Genomic DNA, 22,911 nt, shown 5'->3' with positions numbered 1-22,911 from the left:
GAAAGTACTTAAAGATCTAAAACAAGCAGTCAGTTTTGAGGACTTGGGTCCCCTTTGACTCAATGTTAGAGCTAGATCTGCTATCTATCGATCTTGGTGATCAAATGAATGGGGATACTTTGAATACCCATAATGGCTTTTATTTACTTTCACAGGCGCTGAGATATGTCTAACCTAAACAAGACGAGTTTTACAGCTTTACCAAAGTCAACATGTTGCGTCTGTTTATATACCACTCTTTTTCAGGATAAAGGAGGAGGATGTGTTTCGAATATGTTGTTTGTAGAGAACACCACAGGGTTAATATGTATATACTACTACAGAGGTCGTGGTAGTATGAACATATAACAATGGATAAAAGCGTCTGCTAAATGCATTAATGTAAACAACGTTACAAAATTTAATGAGATCAAAAATCTTAAAGCGCAAACACTGTCAGGACCCCCTCTGGTGGATTGAAGTAGACATTACACCTAACCGTTTAGTGTAATGAACTGGTTTCCCTGTTTTTAAGCACAAAGACTGCTGCTCATGAGTTAAACGGATGGGCTTAATGAGGAAAAAAGATGGTTGTTGTTACAATACCTTTTTAATACCTCGCACAATAAAGTAACTTCGAAAACGTTTATAATCGACAGTCGTAAAAATAAATACGTTATACTATATCTTTCATACACTGAATTACTTTATGTTATAGCTCTGGTTCTTTCAACATGGCATCTCTCTCCTCTCTCTTCGGAAGTGGAATGTTACCTGCAATCAAAATAAAAAGAAAGTTGAGTCCCACTGTATTCAAATAGTGTGTAAAGAGACGTATTCAAGAAGTCCCATACTGCTGGATTCTCACCTGGTGGTGCGACGAAGTACTCCTCCACCGTGTTAGAAGAGAGTTTGAGGAGTTCCTCCGCATGGTCGCCTTCGGTCACTGTGTCCTCACGCACATATAGCGACCTACATGACACAAACAGTCCACAGTATTTACATGATCGAAAGTGCTAACCTACTTCTGCAAATAAAGTACCTACTTTAAGTATCCAACCGATCATCGATAACGGTTAACCTGCTTTAATTTTGTGCAACAATGAATGCATTAAGTGGCCTACTACCTTTCCCCCCTTACCTGTCTTCTAGAACGGAATCCATCGGCTCAACACCATCGGTGTTCACGGCGTGGAGCTGATTAGCAAACTGAATCGCTTTCTCCAAACAGACAAGTCCCTCCTGGTTACGGAAATCTACCAGCGCCAGTCTCTCCAATTGATCAACAAGGTCTGCCGACACTCCGGCCGGCTAAAAGTGTGACACAAGATGGGCGTATTGAGCCATACGCTATTCCACTCATTTGGGCCCAGACTGTTCAGTGTGGGTTGTTATTTATTACTGTGTGCAATAATATTGTGATTATAATACCAACTTGGGTTAGGTTGCTTTGCATTGGCTTCCACGTTGGTGTCAACGGCACCTATTAACAGCACGTACAATTATTCTAAGTGAACAGACATTAGCCCAAGCGCCCCGGTTTCCTTTTAAGCTTTTAAGCAACTAGCTAACTACAACTAGCCGCTACTACCCCGTATATCTTTCTTTGCTATTTAGCTAACTAACGACCTTTCTGATCACATAAAACCACGTACCTTTGTGTTAGAAATGTGAGAACTGCATTGACGGCGTCGCATTTCCAAAAGGCTCCATATGCAACATCCGTCATTCGACGTTCTTGAAACTCCAGCGGTACTACATCGACATAAAGACGGCATCATTCTCAATGTTTGTAAACGACTGAGTCCAGAACTAAATGATAAACGTACCATTTTGTGGTGTCTAATGTGTTAAGTAGCCTGTGTGCAATGATGTGGCTAAATGGGAAGCTTGCTTAAGGTCTTGATACGACTCCTAACCCCAACGGGCATCCAACTAGCCAGTCAAGAAGCTAAGCTAAAAATAAACGCCTCTGTCTTTTTAAACTACTTCCTCGTAATTTTACAGTTTGTATTTGCCCGGATAGCTCAGTCGGTAGAGCATCAGACTTTTAATCTGAGGGTCCAGGGTTCAAGTCCCTGTTCGGGCGATGTTAGTTTTCTTCATTGAATAAATGTATGAATTTATTTGGTAAATAACGAAGTATAAATAATTCGCCACTGTACTAAAGTAGACTTTTCTGGTATCAGTGCTTTACTTCACTATCAATTTTTTTGACAACTTTTTACTTTCACTCCTTACATTTATTACACGCATATCTAAAAATTCAGTATTTTTGGGGGGCTCAGATTTTGGGGATCTGCAGCCTGAATTTAGTTTTATTTGAATTTCTGAGGCTTGATTTTTTTGTCTAAATGTTATTGTCCAAATTGAATTGATTGTTTTTTTCAGTGGTGTTTCCATTTCAATATTAAGGATTCAATGCCTTTTTAAAAATTCAAAACATTATGTCACAGATTTTATTCCATTATATAATAGTGTCATTTTGTACGCCATATGTCTTTTTATATTCATGTATTATGTTGTGAAGTCCAGTTACCAGGGAGACACTAAAACAGGTAGTAGTAATGGCTACTTTTTACTTAAATATATGTCAGAGCTCACACTTCTTTACTTTAACTTGAGAGAAAAAGTGTAGTCAGTACTTCAACTTTACCAGTCTTTTTAAATATGAGTATCTGGACTTCGACTTGAGTGAAGGATGTCTGTACTTTTGCCATCTCTGTTCAATATGAAAATGAAAAACAAAACTTATTGAAGTTATTGTAGAATGTAGAGGAAAAATAATAGGCCATGAGATAAGCATTTGGAAAAATATGAATTATTCCATTTTTATTCTTTTTTTAATAAATACATATACCATTTAATATATAGTGTTTTCTTGTAATTAGACTTGATTGTTGTCAACACACTTTCTGACCACAAAGTAATTTTAGCTTTACATACAAAAAGCAGAAGAGTAAATAAATAAATAAATAAAAGATGTGCCAGCAAATAAATAGATATTACAATATACTCAAACGGTTTGGTTTTCTACTGTAGGGCAACAGCAGTTTGCATTCACAGAGACCTACCAATACTTCAGTTAATCTCAACACATTCATGACACACTCTGGATCACCAGGTGGAGATATATGCAAGGACACACAGTGGTGATGCCCTTAAGAGATAACATTCACTACAATACGTATTCATTTGTGTTTTAAAGCACAGTTAGACCCCCCCCCCCCCCCCCAACATCTTAACAAGCTACTTAGGCAACACTCTAATATCTGTCAGAATTTTGTGAAGAGCAATAGGCTAATATTTGCTTCCTGATCAACATTATATTCAACATTTTGCAAGAGTGAATGGTTCCGCTCTCCTTCACCTTTAAACACAAAAAATAGCACTCAAACAATTTAACAATTTACAGAATATACAACGGCTAACTGGATGAAAAAAATAAAAGAATTAAGAGCACTGTTTTACTGTATATCATTGAAATGGTTGCTTTTTGCATTCTTTTCTGCTTGAAGAACAATAACTCACATGTACATCGTATATGTTTTTCTCTATGTATCATAAATATAGTATAGTTCTTGATAATGATTAAACCCTATTCATTTCCAACACAACTCACACACAACAATTAAACAGACACAAAGGTACCAATGCAGTGAATAATTGGAAACGATCCAAACTCATTACTGAATCACCAACACTGGATTTGTGTACTGTCTGTAGTAAGATCTTCAGTAGGCTGACAAGTAATGTTTTGAATGGCTGCTACATCCTGGATAATGGCAACATTCACATTTAAGCAGTTTTGCCCTGTTTACCACAGCTTACAGGAGACAAAGACAATCTAATAAAACTAGTACTCAAATACAAGAAGCTTGGCTGTGCTGTGGATCCGTCTGTGTATCAGGCTGTGTGTGCGTAAATTACGTGTTATTTAACAGGTTTTTTACGCTAAAGTTCTTTCTGGGCAGTAACTGGCTTTGTCTGTTTCCTAGGTAATGACTGCAAGTTAATTGGCCAAATCTTTGTGAGCTATTGTGAAACTTAACCAGAGATGAGTTTGAATTGAAGAAAAGAGATGAGCTTGGATTAAGACTGACACACAATTAAAACGACAATTTCACTAACCAACATAATAACAGGGGGGCCTTATACAACATTTCTTTGCTATTCCATCCATCACCTGAAAAAAGAGGACCAGTAAAGCTTATTGTGCTAGTTTCCATACCGGCCGGCAGCACATTAGTAAGGTGGTCAGAGGGAAATGGTGTGGAGATGTAAACCCAGGACAGCCTGGGACGGATGTAGGGGGGCAGCATATTGAGGGAGACCCACTGCAAGCTCTACTTTTCAGCTGCAAGTAAACACATAGAGACACCAGAGGAGGCCAGAGGAGGGAGGCCAGAGGAGGGAGGCCAGAGGAGGGAGGGAGGCCAGAGGAGGGAGGCCAGAGGAGGCCAGAGGAGGGAGGGAGGCCAGAGGAGGCCAGAGGAGGCCAGAGGAGGGAGGGAGGCCAGAGGAGGGAGGGAGGCCAGAGGAGGGAGGGAGGCCAGAGGAGGGAGGGAGGCCAGAGGAGGGAGGGAGGCCAGAGGAGGGAGGGAGGCCAGAGGAGAGAGGCCAGAGGAGGGAGGCCAGAGGAGGGAGGCCAGAGGAGGGAGGGAGGCCAGAGAAGGGAGGGAGGCCAGAGGAGGGAGGGAGGCCAGAGGAGGGAGGGAGGCCAGAGGAGGGAGGGAGGCCAGAGGAGGGAAGGAGGCCAGAGAAGGGAGAGAGGCCGGGCAGGGGAGAGAGACTGGGACGCTGGATCACTTGTTCTCGATGAGCGTCTGCACCTTCCACACCAGGTCCCGGGCCAGACTCAACACCTGCCTGCTGCTGTGGTGCTCTGCCATCTCTGAGAGGGGATGAAGGGAGCTTGAGGATGGACGCTCTCTGTTTCAACACGTCTGGTCTGTATCGTCTGCACCATGCCCATTCTTGTACTGGGGTTGGGTGCCGCTCAGTGGTAGACCATTACACTATACATTAAAAGATCACTGGTTCTACTCTCTCCATACATGTTGCTTAAGATGAAAGCATATACTAAATTAATACATCACCACTCAATATATATATATTTTTTGACAAAGTATATTTTAATTTAGGTAAATTATCTTAAAGGATCTACAGTCTAATGGTCGTTTACCATTGAAGAACTTGATGATGTCAGTGAAGTCCATGTTGTTCTCTAGGATGATGTCCCTGTATATCTCCACCAGTGCCAAGGCAATGAAGAGCACAAAGTGACTGGAGGAGGCATATTTTGCCGCCCAGATGGTCTCCCAGACAGCAAACACATCATCGTACACCAGCTCTGAGGGAAAGACAAAATCAAAGACGTCCATTAGGGACTGGGGTGGATATGACTGGATGAGTCAGCAGGAAGTGGGGGAACAAAACAGGAAGTGGGGGAACAAAACAGGAAGTGGGGGAACAAAACAGGAAGTTGGGGTTACAAAACAGGAAGTGGGGGAACAAAACAGGAAGTGGGGGAACAAAACAGGAAGTGGGGAACAAAACAGGAAGTGGGGGAACAAATCCCACTCGACGTACCTCGCTTGAAGTCCAGAAGGAACCAGCGGTAGCAGAAGTAGAAGTGGGTGTAGTCTCCGTTCTGGTGCATGAGCTCAAACAGCTCAGAGTCAAGGATCTACAGTAGAGGGAGAGGAGGGAGGGGAAGGGGGAGGGAGTGAGGGAGGGGGGGGGAGGGGGGGGGGAGGGAGTGAGGGAGGGGGGGGGGGGGAGAGGTGAGGGAGTGAGGGAGGGGGGGGGGAAGGGGAGGGGGGAGGGAGTGAGGGAGGGGGGGGGAGAGTGAGGGGGGGGGGAGGAGAGGTGAGGGAGTGAGGGAGGGGGGAGGGAGTGAGGGAGGGGGGGGGGAAGAGGAGGGGAGGGGGGAGGGAGGGAGACGTGAGGGAGTGAGGTGAGGGGGGAGAGGAGAGGGGGGAGGGAGGGAGGTGAGGGGAGGGGGAAGGGAGTGAGGGAGGGGGGGGGGGGGAGGGGAGGTGAGGGAGTGAGGGAGGGGGGGGGGAAGGGGAGGGGGGAGGGAGTGAGGGAGGGGGAGGTGAGGTGAGGGAGTGAGGTGAGGGGGGAGAGGAGAGGGGGGAGGGAGGGAGGTGAGGGAGGTGAGGGAGTGAGGTGAGCGGGGAGAGGGAAGAGGAGAGGCACAGAGAAAAGGTGGCGGTTTGATTACATCACATGGTTTGATGTTTATATAGTTGTTTTGAATGGGTGATTTGGGGTTTCATCATTGCGCATCATACTGATTCTATCTATCTCGCATTGATCGACTTTCATGTGCTGTTTTGCTGTGGTGTATTTCCTGCTCTGGTGTGGTTTCGTTCTGAAACCCTCTCCCAGCCGGCGTCACCTGGATGAGGGAGCGCATGTTGGCAAAGTGGGTGTCCATGGCTCCTCCATGGGGGAAGTTCTGATTCATCCTCTTCATGAGCTCAGAGAAACAGCTGAAGGCCATGGCCTCTGAGACAGAGAGACACAGACAGAGAGAGAGAGACACAGAGAGAGAGAGACACAGAGAGAGAGAGATACAGAGAGAGAGAGAGAGATACAGAGAGAGAGAGATACAGAGAGAGAGAGAGAGAGAGAGAGAGAGAGAGAGAGAGAGAGAGAGAGAGAGAGAGAGAGAGAGAGAGAGAGAGAGAGAGAGAGAGAGAGAGAGAGAGAGACAGAGACAGAGACAGAGATACAGAGAGAGAGAGAGACAGAGGAGGGAAGAAAGAAAGAGAGACAGAGACATTAAAAGAGAATGAAAAGGAGAAAAAGAGAGAGACGGAGAAAAGAAAATAGTGCTGGAAGACCATGCAGAACAGCCACACAAGTCCCAGTTCATCCTCTTACCGTCATCCAGGATGACGAGCAGAGGAGCCAGAAGGTCACACATGCCCTGCACGTATCCGATCTCCAGGTGCTGCCACACGTAGCTGAGAACACAAATAACAGCCCTCTCAGAATCCAACATCCACACAGAAAATACACACGGCTTCCAGACAGGCTATATAGCTTTGAGTTTTAAAACGAGTAGTAAGCCTGACCATGGGTTTTCAATCTGGCTGACACAGAGATAGACCCCGCGGGGCGAGGAAGGGCGGCGCTTGGCCTGGCTCTACCTGCACATGATGTTCCGTAGCTTCTCCAGGTTGGCAGGCGTGAAGTAGCAGTAGTTCCTGTCACAGCGCTGGACGTCCTTCTCGATGCGGTGCAGGTTTAGCGTGTACAGATCCAGAAGCTCTTGCTGTGAGAGGACGATGTATTTGTTTGAAATTAAACAAAGAAAGAGAAGCTCAGGCTTCCGTTCCTACGGCAACAACAACGATGGATTGGATAGTTGACAGAGTTAAGGAGCTTCACAGTAAAAATGACTAAACGTGTGCTCACAGAGTAGGTGGTTCCGATGGAGGGCACCGGAGAGGTGGCATCGTTCTTCACGTCGCTCCCCACCGCCAGAGAGCTGAGCTGGGGGAAGAGGCTCTCTGGCTCGTTGGACAGGATAGATTCGGGGCCCTCCGGGCTGGACTTCCGCCTCTGCTCCTCCTCCTGCCTCAGGTCCAGGTGGGGGACAGAGAAGCCCCCCTCTGCTCCGGACATCTCCCCCTTCTCCTTCCTGTCCCTGGAGGCCATGGGGGGTTTGGCTGTGGGGATGTCCTCCATCTCTATCGCTGACGGAGACTCGTCGGATTCTGTGGCAGAGGGCACCTTGTCGCTCTGAGCGACACCTAAGCACTCCAAAGCTCTTGGCATCCTGGTTTCTGCTGAGGCAGTGAAGTTATTCTCGGTTTCTAGAGACTTGGACCCCATAGTTGCTTTCTCTGTTTTTGATTCCTCTCCTGGCTTTTGGGAGTTCTCAGTCGGATCCACTTTCACAGCTTCCTGTTCCTGGTTCACAGCTACCTCTTCCTGAGTCACAACTTCCTGTTCCTGAGTCACAGCTTGCCCACCTTGGGTCACAACTTTCACTTCCTGAGTTAGAGCTTCCTCTTCCTGAGTCAAAACATCCTCTTCCTGGGCCACAATCTTTTCTACCAGGGTCACAACATTCTCTTCCTGGGTCACAACCATCTCTTCCTGGATCACAATTTCTTCCTCCTGAGTTACACATTTATCTTCCTGAGTTACAGCTGCCTTTTCCTGGGTCAAAACCTTCTCTTCCTGGGTCACAATCTTCTCTTCCTGGGTCACAACTTCTTCTTCCTGGGTCACAACCTTCTCTTCCTGGGTCACAACTTCCTCTTCCTGGGTCACAACTTCCTCTTCCTGGGTCACAACTTTCTCTTCCTGGGTCACAACTTCCTCTTCCTGGGTCACAACCTTCTCCTCCTGGGTCACAACCTTCTCCTCCTGGGTCACAACCTTCTCTTCCTGGGTCACAACCTTCTCTTCCTTGGTCACAACTTCCTCTTCCTGGGTCACAACTTCCTCTTCCTGGGTCACAACCTTCTCTTCCTTGGTCACAACTTCTTCTTCGTGGGTCACTACCTTCTCTGCCTGGGTCTCAGCCATGATAGCTTCTACCACCTCTTCAGATTTGGCTACGTCTTCCTCCAGGATTTCTGTCTCGGTAGTCTCCATAGCAACCCTAACTGACAGAGGTTCATAACTTCTCACTTCCTCACTTCCTGTTTCTGGAGTTTTATTTTCTGCTTCTGATATGGCATCCTCCTTTGCTCCTACTATCAAACTCTTGTCCCCTTCTGGCACCATAAACTCTGTGTTATCCTCTTTACCTGACTCTATTAATGATGTCATTTCTTCTTCCGTTTCCCCTGACTCTACCAATGTCACATCCTCTTTTGGTTCACTCGATTCTATAGCTGATGTCACTTCCTCCTTTGGTAGAGCAGGTACATTATCCTCTTTGGGAGCTTGGGACTCTAAGGACGTCTCGCTCCACTCCGATCCCGCCGCTCTCGTCTCTCCATCCTGAGGTAAAGTCCGGTCGGTGTGAGGCGTTTCTGAAGCGTCAACCAGTTTTGGCTCGTCTGTTTTCGAATCCACAGCTGTGTTCTCGGTCACGCTCTTCTCACCGTCTTCTTCACAGGCCGTCGCCCGGACTGTCTCGCAAGTCTCATCTTCATCGATGGACGCTATCTCTGAGTCTGCCGCCTTCCCCGCTGCTACCTCCATCTCTCTGTCTGTTCCCAGATCCTGCACTATTGTGGTGTCGCTCTCTGTGGCTTCGGAGGCCCCCTCCTTCACTACATCTTTACCCAGGGTGGAGCTGGCCTCGGGGCCTCTCTCCACCAGCACGCCGGTAGCTTCAGGATTGGGCTTCTCTCCCTCGCCCCCGTGGGCTTTCCCTGGGCTCCTGGCCTGTGCTGCAGGGGGTTGGGGGGGCATGGCGGGGACGGTGGCTCTGGGCGTGGTGTCGGGCACAGCGCTGTCCTCCGTGCTCAGAGAACCTTCCGAGAGGCCAGAGGTCACGGAGAAGTTTCGAGAAGAGGGGTGGCCGGAGTCGGGGGAGGTGGCCCCGTTCTGGATCGCTCCGTTGGGGATCTTGGGCAGCGGCTTGGCCTCCTCGCTCCGGGGCTCCATCTCAATCTGGTCCACCTCCTCCACAGACTCAAACACCTGAAAGAACAAGCCAGAGGGAAGCAGGCTACTCCAGGGGAAGGGGAGGGAGGACGTGAAGGACTAGAGGGAGGGAAAGAGTGTTGGGGGGGGGGGGGGGGGGGGGGATGTTGGATTGAAATGCTGAGATTGTCACTCAGAAATTCACCCCCCCCAAAAAAATCACATACAATTCTACAGCTATTAGACTACTGTACACGTGTAAATTAACCATATAAAATGTAATCTTTTAGAATAATTCCACCAGGTTAGACACCTGGATAGTGAAAGGCAGAAATGTAATGAGTGACAGTATGAGTTTGCCGACGAGTATCTGGGATTTGAACCTGCGACCTCTGGATCTACACTCTAACCACTAAGCTGCACCCAGCCCATGTGCTACCTGCGTGCTGCTACTGGAGTCACTCTGCAGGCGAGCCAGGCTCTGGCGGTCCGAGCCACAGCTTTGAGATGACTGGCAGCAGAGGCGGTTCGGGGACAAAGGCACAAAAACAGAGAAATCAAGCCTCAAAAAAGATTCTCACACATCAGGAGAAGACACAGCATCACTGTTGAGATTGTTCCGAGGATGTTTGTTGTTTTCACCTCGTTACATTTACATTTAGTCACTTAGCAGACGCTCTTATCCAGAGCGTCACAGTAAGTACAGGGACATTCCCCCGAGGCAAGTAGGGTGAAGTGCCTTGCCCAAGGACACAACATCATTTTATGCACGGAAAGGAATCGAACCAGCAACCTTCTGAGCAATAGCTCGATTCCCTAACCGCTCAGCCATCTGACTCCCACCTCGTTGCTAACGGTGGAGTCCCGGTGCACCAGGCCGGCGCCGGTGCTGTCCACGCTGGCGCCGGACGAGCACTTGGCGATGGCCACGGCGTGCTGCTCCTTCTCCCGCTGGCGCACGATGGCCTCGCAGCCCAGCCACTCGCTCATGGTCTGCTCATAGCACGCGCGCACCTGCTCGTCCACCTGCGTCGGCACGGCAACGAGGGGGGAGTGGTTTAAAAGGGTCAGGTGACATTGTCCTCTGATAGGGTGGATATGTGGAGTTTTAGCTATTAATCGAAAAGGGAAAGACAGTTTACAAGTACATAACAGACAGACTCGAGTGTGTGACCTCTGACCTCCTTCCTGTCGGCAGGGGAGCTGGTGAACTGGTAGTGTCCCAGGAGGAAGGGCCACACCTCCCTGCGCAGCGAGGGCTCCACCCCCCCATAGTACACCAGACGCAGAAGCTCCTGTTCCTCATAAGCCTGGGGGGCAGGGAGGGGTCAGGCCACGACTCTCACAAACACACACACACACACACACACACACACACACACACAGTCCTAGCCAATCCAAGGGAACGCACTGTACAGGGTAGGATTTGACCCTGTGAGCTTGTGGTCTGCAGTCAAGTCCTCTAATCACCAACTGTCCCCTTCCCTGACAGATCACCACAAGATGTCAGCAGAGGTTCGTCTACACATTGTCTACCAGCCCTCAGACTCCCAGCCCTCAGACTCTCAGGCCTCAGACTCCCAGGCCTCAGACTCTCAGGCCTCAGACTCTCAGGCCTCAGACTCCCAGGCCTCAGACTCCCAGGCCTCAGACTCTCAGGCCTCAGACTCCCAGGCCTCAGACTCCCAGGCCTCAGACTCACAGGCCTCAGACTCACAGGCCTCAGACTCCCAGGCCTCAGACTCCCAGGCCTCAGACTCACAGCCCAGCCTGCACCCAGACTTAAGATGGCTGAATAATCTAATACAGACCAGTGGAAGACAATTAAAATATGAGTGCTTGTTGGTTGAATAAATAAATGAATCCAGCCAATAGAAATGTCCGTTTGTGTCAGACTGGCAGGTTGTTAGTCATGGCTGTGTGACTACGAGTGCGAGAGATGTGATTAGCAGGGGATGAATATGAATGAGTGTGTATGTGTGTGTGTGTGTGTGTGTAGCATATTATCAGGGGACTGGAGTGGCGCAGTAGAGGTGTTATCTCGATCCAGAGACTGTAGTGACGCTTATATCACACACACACACACACACTCTCTCTCTCTCTCTCTCTGCTTACGTTGCAGTCCTGGAGGAAGCGCTCCCACACCTCTGTGGTCAGCCCCCCCACCGCGCTGCAGGGCAGGTCGGAGGTCACGATGGAGTGATTGACCAAGGCAGACAGGTGTGTTCTCACAGTGGACAGGTGACGGCAGTACGCCAGCCCTGAGGAACACAAACACCCGCCACATCCCAAGGAGACAGTCACCAACACACTCAGCCAACTCAACAGGTCGCAGGTCTGGACACGCAAGCTGAAACGACATCTGGAGGGCTGTGTTGGTGAGCGGTGACTCGTGGTGGCGGTGTGGAGGAAGGTGGGCTCACGTACATCCGTAGAAGGCCCGGGAGATGATCTGGTACTTCATGTTGTCGCACAGCGCCTTCAGTGGGGCCCTGCAGGGGAGAAGAGCAGCTGGGTCAGCCTCACACACCTCCTGCCTCACCAGACTGGCAGCTAGTGAAACTGTTTGTGTGTGTGTGTGTGTGTGTGAGACCTCTCGTGGTTGCAGCCGTTGGGCGGGCCTGCGTCAGAGCAGCTGCCCTGGGAACAGGAGGAGCAGGATGGCTTCCTGGCTGTGGGGGTCCACATGGAGGAGCCCTGGTCCAGCAGGTCAGGAAGAGGCACTGCACACACACACACACAGACACACACACACACACTCACACAGACACACACAGACACACACAGACACACACGAACAGATGTACACGCACGCACGCACACACACACGCACACAGACACACACACACACACGCAGACACACACACACACACACGCGCAGACACACACACACGCAGACACACACACAAGAACAGATGTACACGCACACACACAGACTTCAATTAACACTCTTTTTTTTCCTTTACTGCATGCTTAAACTCAAACTGCACAGAACCAAGCTGTCAATCAAGTAGAATTACACATTCCATCGGTTGATTTGAGTCTTTTGATGATGCGACATTAGAATCATCCAGATCGATCATGATCTGTTAGGATTGGAGAATGGCATAGCTGTCGTCTGAGGAGACATCAAACACACGGGCATCTTCACCCACCCTCCTCTCCTAATCTCTCACGGGTGAACAACTGTCTGGATGGAAATTGAGACTTTTTTCCCTTGAAATGTTATTTTTTCTGCTGCATTTCTTTCCTCACTGCTGTCATTCACGACATGCCTACAGAGTTTTCTAGCTGGGATCAGACAGTAATCATTCAGACAGTTGTCCACCTGTTGTTTGGTCGGGAGTCAGACCAGGAGTGACAAGAGGATTTGAAGAAGGGATTTTCATCCACAAGCTTGGTCAGGGGGAGGGAGGAGGGAGACATCCGAGGCAAGGAGGAGGGGGGGAGGAGGGAGGGAGGCAGGGAGGCAGGGAGGGAGTCAGAACGGAGCGCAAGTGGCAGGAAACAAAAGCCAGGACGAGTTGGCGGAGGAGCGGAGGAGTGTAACAGTATTACGGGTGTTCCCGGGCAGTGGGGGGTCTCCGGAACAGCTTTGGGAACGCTTGGGGACCACCAGGGTCTGGGCTGTGGTGGGGAGGGGTCCCCGGGGGCGGAGGGAGAAGGATCGGGCCAGGAGAGGAGCCACCGGGGGGCGGGAGGGAGGGGGGATTATGGTCACTGTAACGGATAATAACGAGGGACATGTTCACTAACTCCAAAAAACACAATTGTGGAGAAACCTTCCGGACTCACCAGAGAAAGGCTGAGGACTGAGGGACGAGAACAGTGTGATCTGGAGGGGCGTGGTCACTTACCGAACTCTGATTGGCTGTTGGGGAACAGGATGCGGAAGACGTAATCTGTGGCCTCATCCTCCTCTTTATCTGAGACGGAATCTGCCGAGCCCTGAGGACACCTGTTACGCAACTTAGGGAAAACCTTCCCCTGCCAAGACAAAAAGGATATGAATGAATGAATAAAAAACCTGACCATTGACAGCCAACAAGTGTATTTGTATCTTATTTTTTTATGACACAAGAAATATTCCAATGAATAATTGAATTTCTTTTTGAAAAAGAAGCCAATCTTTGCCAGCCACTCCAGTGTGCTGAAATCCCCTTAATAAGCTGTGACAAAGCTGCTAGGAGTGGGCGGCTTTCATTATTTATTCAGTTCAACCGACACGATTCTCTATTCACAGCTTTATCAACACACTCATTCATTCTGTGTGGCACTGTGTGGTGGCGGAGCGATCAATTTAAACCGACAGCAAATGCAGGAATCACCCGTCCTGCACGGTAAATGTGTGTTCAAAAGGGGGTCATTTCACACCAGGAGAGTTCATTTCACTCGTCAAGTGTTTAAGGCCACCCTCAAGAGATGTGTTCAATTAACACTTTGAATTTTGCTGTGGGGGGCAACCAATCAACCGACAAAAGGCTGTTTGGCCAGAAGATCTTTTTCCCCCATTCCGCAGACGGCTGTATTGATTGGCTGTGTGTAGATGTACATCCTGGTTATTGACTTCTGTGGACCCCAACCCCCATCCTCCTCTCTCTCCCCCCCCCCCATCCTCCCCCCCCCCCCATCCTCCTCTCCTCTCCTCCCCCCAGGCTGACCTTTCCCCTCTGCGACCACAGCGGGGGGTCCAGCTGTCCGCGGGGCAGCAGGCCGTTCTCCAGGCACGAGAGGAACTGCAGTAGGTGTCCTCCCCGGGGGAAGTGCAGGGGGGGTCTCTGGATGCCGTCCTGGCTCACCAGCACCACCGTCCCTCCACTGTCCACTGCAGGCCCCACACACACACACACACTGTTACAACACAGGCCCCACACACACACACACTGTTACAACACAGGCCCCACACACACACACACTGTTACAACACAGGCCCCACACACACACACACTGTTACAACACAGGCCCCACACACACACACACACACACTGTTACAACACAGGCCCCACACACACACACACTGTTACAACACAGGCCCCACACACACACACACACACACTGTTACAACACAGGCCCCACACACACACACACTGTTACAACACAGGCCCCACACACACACACACTGTTACAACACAGGCCCCACACACACACACACACACACTGTTACAACACAGGCCCCACACACACACACACACACACACTGTTACAACACAGGCCCCACACACACACACACTGTTACAACACAGGCCCCACACACACACACACACTGTTACAACACAGGCCCCACACACACACACACACACACTGTTACAACACAGGCCCCACACACACACACACACACACACACACTGTTACAACACAGGCCCCACACACACACACACACACACTGTTACAACACAGGCCTCACACACACACACACACACACACTGTTACAACACAGGCCCCACACACACACACACTGTTACAACACAGGCCCCACACACACACACACACTGTTACAACACAGGCCCCACACACACACACACACACACACTGTTACAACACAGGCCCCACACACACACACACTGTTACAACACAGGCCCCACACACACACACACACACACACACTGTTACAACACAGGCCCCACACACACACACACACACACACTGTTACAACACAGGCCCCACACACACACACACACACACACACACTGTTACAACACAGGCCCCACACACACACACACACACACTGTTACAACACAGGCCCCACACACACACACACACACACTGTTACAACACAGGCCTCACACACACACACACACACACTGTTACAACACAGGCCCCACACACACACACACTGTTACAACACAGGCCCCACACACACACACACACACACACTGTTACAACACAGGCCCCACACACACACACACTGTTACAACACAGGCCCCACACACACACACACTGTTACAACACAGGCCCCACACACACACACACACACTGTTACAACACAGGCCCCACACACACACACACACACACACACACACTGTTACAACACAGGCCCCACACACACACACACACACACACACTGTTACAACACAGGCCCCACACACACACACACACACACACACACTGTTACAACACAGGCCCCACACACACACACACACACACTGTTACAACACAGGCCTCACACACACACACACACACACACTGTTACAACACAGGCCCCACACACACACACACTGTTACAACACAGGCCCCACACACACACACACTGTTACAACACAGGCCCCACACACACACACACACACACACTGTTACAACACAGGCCCCACACACACACACACTGTTACAACACAGGCCCCACACACACACACACACACACACACTGTTACAACACAGGCCCCACACACACACACACACACACACACTGTTACAACACAGGCCCCACACACACACACACACACACACACACTGTTACAACACAGGCCCCACACACACACACACACACACTGTTACAACACAGGCCTCACACACACACACACACACACTGTTACAACACAGGCCTCACACACACACACACACACACTGTTACAACACAGGCCCCACACACACACACACACACACACTGTTACAACACAGGCCCCACACACACACACACTGTTACAACACAGGCCCAACACAGGCCCCACACACACACACACACACTGTTACAACACAGGCCCCACACACACACACACTGTTACAACACAGGCCCCACACACACACACACTGTTACAACACAGGCCCCACACACACACACACACACTGTTACAACACAGGCCCCACACACACACACACTGTTACAACACAGGCCCCACACACACACACACACACACACTGTTACAACACAGGCCTCACATACACACTGTTACAAAACAGGCCTCACACACACACCCACACCGTTAGTCTGGGCAGTGTGTGGTGGATGAGGTTCTGGGTAGTGTGTGGTGGATGAGGGATGAGGTTCTGGGTGGTGTGTTGGATGTGAGGGATGAGGTTCTGGGTGGTGTGTTGTGGATGAGGACGTACCCTGCTGATGACAGTGCAGGTAGACAATCTCCTCCAGGCGGATGGTCATGGCGTAGTCCCAGTAAACACTGGAAGTGTCACATTCAAATCAAACTTTATTGGTACAGTCCTTTTTACAAGGAGGAATCACAGAGAGCTTTACATGAACCCGTAGAACTGCACCTAATCCCTCAAGAAAGACCAGGACAAGTTAGCATGAAACCTAATTGAGAAACAATTTAAGAGTCCTTGGGAGGAGCAATTCAGACCAAAGGCTGAGTCAAGCATCAAGAATAGAAATAACAATATATTTCAGACGAATGTTGAAACAGACACATTCAAACAAGAAAAACAAGGAATCAGATAAGACAGAGACTGAGAGGAATCTCAACGTGCTCCTCACCACATACAGCATACCACTCAGGTCAGAGCAGGTTATTTCTGCTACATAAGTAGGTAGGGGATGAGTAATGGATCACTTTATTTCCCTCGCAGGATGGAGTCCAATAACCCCACTCACTGCAAAGCTTTAATACCTTAATGTGTAACTTGTTTGTCTTGTTTGTCAAGATGACGGATGCTTAACAATCTCCTAATCAAGATGTCGTCTACTGCCTGAGGCTTCTAGAAATAGAACAATTATCATGTCGTGTGTGACGTTCACCCCAGGATGCACAGCCCTCCGCTGAATTATTCAGTTTGACTGAAGCCCTGATCTCACTGCATACAGCCCGCGGAGACTAGTGCCAACAACTAGTGCTCCTCTACTGTGCTGCATAGTGGACCTGAGTCACAGTGGTGGAAGACCACATCTCTTCCTCCTCCTCCTCATCATCATCACCAGGCCAGCTGACTGTCTTTCCTGGGCCTGGAACGAACATTTTAAATGGGGCCCCCCCACGCCCAGATCTCTCCCCTTTTCCTTGGCCCGGGACAACAGACCCGTTTGTCCCTCCCTATTGGCGGGCCTGACCATCACCATCATCCTCATTCTCTTCATCCTCTTCCTCCTCATCCCCTTACCCCTCCTCCTCCTCCTCCTCGTCCCCCTACCCCTCCTCCTCCTCTCTGAAATCCACACCTGTGCTCGTAGTCCAGGTCTCCCACAGAGCCGTTCATCAGCTGATTGGGCGTCCACTTCAGGGTCATGACCTCTGCAGTCTGATGGAGAGAGAGGTATCCTGGGATGGCCTCCATGTCGTCCCTCTGAAACAGAGACCAAGATGTCCCAACCTCCACAACTTGAACAAGCAGCACTGCGGCACACTGTGTGACTCAAAAGTCCACGCAATAACAGTTTAGTTAGCTAAAGGCGCGACGCAGTTACTTCAGTGTGTAACTGGTGGTGTTGACAGGAGAAGTTACCGGCTGCACGAGGACGTTGTTCTTGCCAAACAGCAGCGTGGCGCGGTTGTTCTGGTGGAGGGACTCCACGTAGTCCCTGGCTGAGGGGGAGGGAGAAGGGCGCTCGTCCATGCTGCTGCTGGAGTGTCTCTTCTGGATCTGCACACACAGACGGTTAGCTAGCCTCTGTCACCAAACGAGTTGGCGTGCTAGCGTTCATACTAGCGTGCTAGCATTCATACTAGTGTGCTAGCATTCATATTAGCGTGCTATCATTCATATTAGCGTGCTAGCCCTGGTGCTTTGACTGCTATGTTTCTGATAACAAGGCCCATCGCATTCCCCCTAGACCTTCACAGCGATACGATACTTCTGTAAACAGCCGTCTCCCGCCATGTGGAAGAGTTACATGATGTGATCTGGACAAAGTGCTTCCTCACTCGACAGCGTAAACGGAACTGTTCTGTAAGAGAACCGTCTGTTGTTCTCTCCCCAAGGACAGCTAGCTGCTTAACAAACCGGCCGCCGCAAACACTCCCACCACACACACACACCTGGCCAGAGAAAACCCAAACCACTGACCCGATCTCAATGACCTGGAGAAAAGCCACAGTATCTGACTGACCTTTGAGGAACACATGAAAGGTTATCTTGCAGTCGGTTTGGAAATCAAAAAGCCTCTTTGTACACACCTTTGGCATCATTTTAGCTACATTTTGGCGGCATTTGTTGGTCTGTTACTATTGTAGTTTTGCTGCTAGTGTTTTGAATTTCAGTACTTTGAATTTCTTGCCATGTCACAATAATTTTACTGTCCAGACAGCTGAGTCAAACAGTGCACATGACCATAAATATCTTAGACCTATTATTTTTGTTGTTGTTGATAGAGTCAGACATGAGGGAAGACATGAAGCAAAGCGGCCAACCCTGATTGGACCTCAGACTTCACGGCACACCCATATCCAGAGAGTTGACCGGTGACCGGTGACTCACACAGAGCGCGGGCCTCTTGGTGGGAGAGTCCTGTCTGCAGTGGCCGCTGTGGATGCGATGACGCTGCACCAGCTCGTCAGCAGAGGGGTCGGTCCAGAAGTGGTCGGCCGTCTTCATCTTGGTGTACTCCAGAGCACAGGGCCCCACTGGCCGGGATGACAAGGGGAGAGGAGGAGACTCAGGTCGAGCCACATTCAATTCGAAGGCCTTTCTATAGTCATGCTTGATACGATTGACTTACTTCTAAGCCTTGGGCCAACTTTAACCTTTGACTAAGAGTAGTCGAGGCTTCACTTAGTCCAGGGGTGAATATTGTATGTAAACACAGGTTGGGCTGTGTGTTATGGGGGGTTTCTGGTGTGAACAGTCCCTCCAAGGGCTGAATCTGAACAATGTGAAAAGGCCTAAATCCTTGTTTTAACCGACTATCCTACATTTACAGAACAGCAGCACAGGCACAGTAAACCAAGTAGGAACAAACACAAACATTACCTAACAAAGACGCCAGGATGTGGCCATCCACAGGGTCCATTAGAACAGCCTCCTTCTCGTAGAACTTACTGGAACATGACAAGAAGAAAAAGACGGTTTCATTCAGCGTCTTTATGACCGGGGAACAGAGAGCAGAGTGGGTTCATCTTTGTGCTGTCTCCCACCTGCTGTTCTCCACCAGGTACAGCACGATCTTGTCCAGAACCTTCTCGAAGAGAGCCGTGCGGATCCACAGGTGTTTAACGAGCTGGGGGCTGAGGAGAGGGAACTTGGGAAGCCGGCGCAAACTGTCCTGGCTGGGCAGGGTCTGGCTTCGTCTGGAACACACACACACACACACAGGGACACACACAGGGACACACACAGAGACACACGCACATATACATAATTCCCTCTGTAAACAATGAACCAAAAAAATACAACAGCAGCTGGGTTGAATGTTCCCATTGAAATCAAAAAATTGGAACATCATAGAGCACTGGTGTGACACCAGCAGACAGAAAGATGGATGACAGCAGGGGGGGGGGGGACTGGACAGGAGACAGAAAAATGAGACTGGGGGGATTAGAAGGACTGTGGAAAGAAAGAGATGATGGGGGGAGGAGGGAAGGAATGGACAAGACAGAAAGAGAGGGAGAGGGAGGGAGACAGAGAGAGAGAGAGAGAGAGAGAGAGAGAGAGAGAGAGAGAGAGAGAAAGAGAGAGAGAGAGAACATTGTGTGATGATCAACACTTGGTGGATATAATAGTGCAGCTGTTTGCTATGAGAGTGTGGTGCCGGTTTTAATGTGGGGCTTTGATGTGTGCTGTGATCTGATGCTGTATGTGTATGTGTGTGTGTGTGTGTGTGTGTGTGTGTGTGTGAGTGTGTGTGTGTGTGTGTGTGTGAGTGTGTGTGTGTGTGTGTGTCTCACTTGTTCTCTACGAGGTGCTCCAGCTCCTGAGCCTTCTTGCAGAGCTCCTCTGCAGGGGTGAAGCTCTTCCCCACCTTGGTGAAGAGAGCAGCGATCTTGTTGCTGCGCAGGAAGCCTGCAGCTCTCCTCTTCAGTCCGTGTAGCACGCACGCCTCCACAGCAGCTGGGAGAACACACACACGCACGCACGCACATACACACACACACGCGCGCGCGCGCACACACGCGCACACACACACACGCACACACACGCGCGCACACACACACACGCACGCACGCAAGCCAACACACAAACAAAAACACAATACAAATATCTCAATATATACATCTTATAATGTGTCAGTGTTAAACGGTGAGAGGCTGTTGAGAAAATTGTCTGAATTAAGCCAATTATTTTGATCACGTTACCCATAATTAGCCTGTCTTTGTATATGCCGAGAGATCATCTGGTAAATAGAGATGTTAACTCCCAGACACATGCACAGCCCCACACACTCAGTCACACATGCATACACAGTCATACACACAACACACACTCGGTTACATACGCGCGCACACACACAAACATACACTCACAGTCACACACACAGGGGTGACGTCTAATCACGTGAAGGAGACACAGACTGAGACACGTTCTTAAGCCAGGCCTGCGAGGCAAAGCTGGAGCAGTGTTGACATTTGAGCTCTCTCTCTCTGTCTCTCTCTCTCTCTCTCTCTCTCAGGACTGATCCTGTTGCTCTGAGCACATGGGGTCGGGGGGGGTGGGCACGGTTGCCATGGAAACCCACGCTGATGGAGCACTCCAGCTCTGAGAGGAGAGCCGACAGGGGATGTGATTCATCCGCTTTCTCTGTCTCTCTGTTCTCCCTCTCCTTTTTATCTCAGTGCTCTCAGTCGTTCTATCTCTCTCTCTCTCTCTCTTTCCTCTCTCTCTCTTTCTTTCTCCGTTTTCTCTCTGTATACCCATCTTCTCTCCCTCTGTCTTTTACCCGTGTGTCAGTCCTGGTCTCTCATCGACGGTCCCCTTCAGAGTGTCTGATTCCCCCTATCTCCGTCACCCTTCGGCGAGATCTCTGTCGCTCTCTCTAATGGAGTAACTGTCCTGGCAACTTCAAAACCATAACACAATGTCGTAGCTCTCCTGCTTCCTTATGTGTCTCTTCCGTCTGTATGTATGTGGACTCACTTGTGTTGGAAACCTTGTGGAGGTGAAATCTCTGTTCTGTCACTGACAGTATCTCCCCAACACTGTTCCTGTCTGCTAATCTGTCTTCCTGTCTGTTAATCTGTCTTCCTGCTCTCCTAATCTCTGGGTCCCTCATCAACTAGAGAGGAAGTCTTGAGACATGGATAACGCCCGAGTCAACAAGGTGGTTCCGTTCCTCTCCCTCCTCCTCTCCCTCCTCCTCCTCCTCTTCCTCCCGTCTAGCCAACGACAACAAAGCCCTCAAATATCAAAAAGGCAACAAACGGCGTCGAAACATCGACATGTTGAGAGGGGCGAGACGACACGACACCAGCGCGCTGAGGCATCCTGACATGTTCACCACACACCAGCAGAGCCGGTGGCTCTTTGCCACCAAGGCCATGAGCCCGGTCGTTTGCCCCTCTCTAAACAAGCTCTCTTATTAAAAAAGCCTCTCACTGCCGGTGGAGTAATGGCCTCTAATCAGGTCCTCTCAGTGGGCTCCGAGCGCTGGGCAGCGTGTGACTGCTGAACCTGGACGAGGCCAGTGTTTAACTCACAGGAGGTCTAACCACATCGACCGCTTCTAATTATGGCCAGCCTGACCACAGAGGCCCTCTGGTTCTGTAATGTTGTAGAATTACAGTACTTTCTGCACGCGCTATTTGTACGTTGCTTTGGATAAAAGCATGAATGAATTCAATGAGTGAAGTCTAATACTACGATGAGAAAGTGTTTAGCTGGTCTAAGGAGGAGAGCCAGAGGTTTCCTTTGACATTTGATTGTGGCAGTTTGTAAGTGTGACCATGATGACGAAGGCGTATTACTACCTGGTGATCTGAGCCTTTTACTCCAACTCTTTTCCCTCTGCCCTCTCCCCTCTCCCCTCTGCCCTCTCCTTTTATGTAAAGCACTTTGAGCTGCAATTCTTGTATGAAAAGAGCTATATAAATAAAGTCTTACTTACATACTTACTCCACTCCTCCCCTCCCCCTCCCCCTCCCCCTCCCCCTCCCCCTCCCCCTCCCCCTCCCCCTCCCCCTCCCCCTTCTCCTCTCCTCTCTCTTCTCTCCTCCCCTCTCCCCTCTCCCCTCTCTCCTCCCTTCAGCTGAAAGGGAAGTCCTCTCCTCCTTCATGGCTGGTATTGCAAGCTGCGGTCCTTCAGATCTCTGCATTGAGGGGGCAAAAGACCATAAAGGCTGTTGATAACCCTAGAGATGCCCTCACAACTGAGGCAGCTCAAGAGGCTGGTCGGTCAGTGACAAGCTTGGACACTGGGACATTTATCTGACAGTCAATAAGGCCAGCCTTCCTTTTAGTGTGTGCGTGTGTGTGTCAGTGTGTCTATGGACACGTGACTCCTAGGTATTGACCTATCTGACCTATATCATATATGACCTATATCAACCTTGAGAT

At 49.7% G+C, this 22,911-nt stretch overlaps 2 protein-coding genes and 1 non-coding gene across 9 annotated transcripts in view; 1 reads left to right on the top strand and 2 right to left on the bottom strand.

The window, feature by feature from the left end:
* Positions 1-570: 570 nt before the first annotated feature.
* On the bottom strand, positions 571-1,959 carry gatc (glutamyl-tRNA amidotransferase subunit C). 3 transcript variants are annotated; one of them, XM_084694652.1, is made up of 6 exons: positions 1,809-1,959; positions 1,635-1,734; positions 1,415-1,462; positions 1,121-1,290; positions 848-951; positions 571-753 (listed from the first exon to the last, which is right to left on the bottom strand). In XM_084694652.1, exons 2-6 carry the CDS (start codon positions 1,674-1,676, stop codon positions 692-694), a joined length of 426 nt encoding a protein of 141 aa, XP_084550778.1. In that variant the 5' UTR covers positions 1,677-1,734; positions 1,809-1,959; the 3' UTR covers positions 571-691. The 3 variants fall into 3 exon arrangements, with proteins under 3 accessions (XP_084550778.1, XP_084550776.1, XP_084550777.1); XM_084694650.1 differs by having other exon boundaries at positions 1,635-1,955; XM_084694651.1 differs by lacking the exon at positions 1,415-1,462 and having other exon boundaries at positions 1,635-1,956.
* Positions 1,960-1,995: 36 nt separating this feature from the next.
* trnak-uuu (transfer RNA lysine (anticodon UUU)) lies at positions 1,996-2,068 on the top strand. The gene has a single exon. It is a non-coding gene; the product is annotated as a tRNA-Lys (tRNA).
* A 685-nt stretch (positions 2,069-2,753) lies between these two features.
* Positions 2,754-22,911, bottom strand: part of sgsm1a (small G protein signaling modulator 1a) — a 27,404-nt gene continuing 7,246 nt past the window's right edge. The window contains exons 4-26 of one of the 5 annotated variants that reach the window (XM_084694470.1): positions 20,310-20,472; positions 19,560-19,712; positions 19,396-19,463; positions 18,904-19,049; positions 17,932-18,069; positions 17,648-17,772; positions 16,588-16,655; positions 14,205-14,368; positions 13,401-13,530; positions 12,137-12,266; positions 11,971-12,035; positions 11,659-11,804; positions 10,725-10,853; positions 10,387-10,569; positions 9,983-10,054; positions 9,232-9,600; positions 7,411-8,427; positions 7,143-7,267; positions 6,874-6,956; positions 6,386-6,495; positions 5,572-5,668; positions 5,165-5,332; positions 2,759-4,873 (exon numbers count right to left, since the gene is read on the bottom strand). In XM_084694470.1, coding sequence (XP_084550596.1) covers positions 4,785-4,873; positions 5,165-5,332; positions 5,572-5,668; positions 6,386-6,495; positions 6,874-6,956; positions 7,143-7,267; positions 7,411-8,427; positions 9,232-9,600; positions 9,983-10,054; positions 10,387-10,569; positions 10,725-10,853; positions 11,659-11,804; positions 11,971-12,035; positions 12,137-12,266; positions 13,401-13,530; positions 14,205-14,368; positions 16,588-16,655; positions 17,648-17,772; positions 17,932-18,069; positions 18,904-19,049; positions 19,396-19,463; positions 19,560-19,712; positions 20,310-20,472 — 3,938 coding nt within the window. In that variant the 3' untranslated portion in view covers positions 2,759-4,784. Of the gene's footprint in view, positions 4,998-5,164; positions 5,333-5,571; positions 5,669-6,385; positions 6,496-6,873; positions 6,957-7,142; positions 7,268-7,410; positions 9,601-9,982; positions 10,055-10,386; positions 10,570-10,724; positions 10,854-11,658; positions 11,805-11,970; positions 12,036-12,136; positions 12,267-13,400; positions 13,531-14,204; positions 14,369-16,587; positions 16,656-17,647; positions 17,773-17,931; positions 18,070-18,903; positions 19,050-19,144; positions 19,272-19,395; positions 19,464-19,559; positions 19,713-20,309; positions 20,473-22,911 lie in introns of those variants that run through there. The other 4 variants (XM_084694467.1, XM_084694468.1, XM_084694469.1 and 1 more) reach the window with 4 other exon arrangements.

Source organism: Hypomesus nipponensis, chromosome 28 (assembly GCF_054491055.1).
Source record: "Hypomesus nipponensis isolate SF chromosome 28, ASM5449105v1, whole genome shotgun sequence".
Lineage (NCBI taxonomy): Eukaryota > Metazoa > Chordata > Actinopteri > Osmeriformes > Osmeridae > Hypomesus > Hypomesus nipponensis.
Note: the sequence above shows the minus strand (reverse complement) of the source record. Positions and strands in the feature narration are given on the sequence as shown.